The sequence below is a fragment of the Triticum aestivum genome, chromosome 4D (assembly GCF_018294505.1).
Source record: "Triticum aestivum cultivar Chinese Spring chromosome 4D, IWGSC CS RefSeq v2.1, whole genome shotgun sequence".
Lineage (NCBI taxonomy): Eukaryota > Viridiplantae > Streptophyta > Magnoliopsida > Poales > Poaceae > Triticum > Triticum aestivum.
Genome location: NC_057805.1, coordinates 27578132 through 27580715, shown reverse-complemented (window position 1 = coordinate 27580715; position 2584 = coordinate 27578132). Strand labels below are relative to the sequence as shown.

Below are 2584 nucleotides of genomic sequence, written 5' to 3'. Positions count from 1 at the left end.
GGGGTCATTTTTGTGGGATTAAACTTTTTGAGGGATCTGCTAGCTGATGCTTAATTTCCCCAAACAAAAAAATTCTCCTCAAATATGACTTTTGAGGCATCTGCTAGAGATGCTATGATGAACGACAATATGTTCAACCAATAAAGCATAGTTCCTTCTGGCAATATTTCCTATGTTATGATGGCCAAGAAATGTCAGGTGCAATATTTTCCTTTTGTTTTCTTAAGAGCATCTTAGAACATCAGACAAATCTCTGTCGATTTTTGTGGTTCAGACTTTAGAGTAATAAAGGACTTTCAGGATACATAAGAGCACGAGAAAGTGTAGTTAAGCCTTGAAAATGTATGTATCATACTGGTTTGCTACTATTTGCAGATGTAAGTTTCGGTAGATATATCCTTTACTCTTTGAAGATTATACTCGACCTGTTACAAAAGCCCTACCCTAGAAACAAGACTAGGTACATGTATTTTTGTGATGTCAAATAAGCTGCAATTGTTATGAATGAAAGAAACCCCTGTCTTTGATGGAGCACAACTTTGGAACCTTAACCTTGTTGGCATGTGCTGGGAAGCATGATTGTCAAGAGTGTTCAGGCTGTAGACTTTTCATCATGTTTTCTTCTTGTTAGCCTATAATTAGTGCCTTCGTGGCAATACGGTGGGCAAAATAGCTCTGAACTTGATTTCTACCAGAGAAAAATATGAATCACGGTTGACTTTTGCGAATGAGGTGGAAAATGAAATTGCTTTCAGAAAATTGTAGATATAAAACCATTGTTGAGGTGATGGCTATTTATTTTAAAACATGAAGCACTAAGATGACTTTACATTTTCAGCCTAGTTTATTGCTGCACTGAAGATAAGTTGAGGGTATTCTACCTATGCCAAGTCTTGTCTCCTGATGTTTTGAGTTTACAAGTCCTTTTTTCCTACCCTGCAGGCTGCAATTTACTTCAATAAAATACAATGTTTCTGCTTTGAGGAGCAAACACTTCTTCCCGGGGAGCAGATTGACATGCCGGTGAGTTTAATTTTGCATTCTATGCAGTAATGATGGCTTTTCTAGTTGGCATCACTATTTCTGCACAAACAGAAAAACTTACTTAAACAGTAAGATTCAGGGCACTACAACTCTCGCTCCAAAGGCAAAACTATATATTCCCAGAACAATCCTGTAAAAGAAAAAACTCTAGAAATTCTTCTACATTGTAGAAACTCTAGAAAACTATAGATGACCCAACTTTATACTAACTTTAGTACAAAGTTAGTACAAAGTTGGGTCATCTATTTTGGAACGGAGGGAGTATTTCTAATGATAGGAACTGAAACTGCGTAAGTTGAACTATTGTATCATACTAATATGTACCCATGGTAACTCTGCTGGTTGTTCTAACACGCACCTGAAAACTTTCAGGTATTCTTCTACATTGATCCTGAGTTTGAGACGGACCCCAAAATGGACGGGGTGAACAATATTGTTCTTTCCTATACATTCTTTAAGGTGAAAGAGTAGGAATATTTGTAAGTGACCTGCAACACTAATTCTATTGAAACAGTTACGAAAATCATGTGCCTAAGAATTCCTTCTCATGTAACACCAAGAGTAAAAGGCTAGGCTTTTTTATGTAGTTATTATTAGTTCACATGGTTGGTGGGAATTTTTGCAAATAATCTGTAAGAGTTGCTCCAATGCAATCAAATTTCAGAAACAGTTTTGTGCCAATCTCAAGAATCAAGGAGGGGAACGTATTGTATTGATGGTATCAGGGAACCTTATCACGTGTGTTTGGACTTAAAAATGATAAGGTTATGACTTGACATTCCTCTCAACCCTCAAGTCTTGCCAAGAAAGACCATTGGTACGTACAAGCACGTAGCTCCTGGATGCAGATTGAAAGAAAAAAAAATACTCCCTCCGTCTGGAATTGCTTGTTGCAGAAATGGATGTATCTCGACAAGTTTTTAGTTCTAAATACATCCATTTTTATCCATTTTCGCGCCAAGTAATTCGGGACAAAGGGAGTAGTACTGTTTAATTTCCACGTAGAATTCCCGTTGGTGCCTTGGTGGCCAAACATGCTGGCGTGGGATGTACTGTATGTATCACCAGCTAGGAGTACGTGCCTGTGTGTGTCGCGACATGAGTGCTTAAGAGGAGAGAAGATCACATGAAAGATCGGTCGAATCGAATCGTATGGGAACGGTACAGGTCTTTCGGACGGTAGCCGGCAGCCCTGTGCATTGCGGGATTCGATTGGCCCCGCCCCCGCGGCTACGGGAGAAGAGACGAGGCCAGGGCAGGCACCCTGCTGCGGCTGTTGAGCTGCTGTCGCACGTCGAGTGGAGGGCACTGCTGGGAGTATATTTTTCTTGTACCGGCGGTACTGTTTGGCCGCGACCCCGCGTCGCGCCAGCGAGCGAATCCGCCGTGCGGATCGCCTCGCCGTGGCCCCGGCCCCGGGCCTGGATACGGCGCCGGGACCGGCGAGCGCCACCGAATCCACCCCCGTCCACGGAGGCTGCGAGCTCCGACGCTGACACCAGCATATGCTACGACATCCACGGCCCATATCTGCTGCTAG

General features: G+C 42.4%; 1 protein-coding gene across 1 annotated transcript in view; it reads left to right on the top strand.

Moving 5' to 3' along the window:
• The window catches only part of LOC123095910 (cytochrome c oxidase assembly protein COX11, mitochondrial), a 5339-nt gene extending 3614 nt beyond the window's left edge, over positions 1–1725 (top strand). The window contains exons 5-6 of the mRNA XM_044517481.1: positions 943–1023; positions 1417–1725. Of these exons, the coding sequence (XP_044373416.1) occupies positions 943–1023; positions 1417–1515 (180 nt within the window). The 3' untranslated portion in view covers positions 1516–1725. The remainder of the gene's footprint in view (positions 1–942; positions 1024–1416) is intronic.
• The last annotated feature ends 859 nt before the right edge of the window (positions 1726–2584 follow it).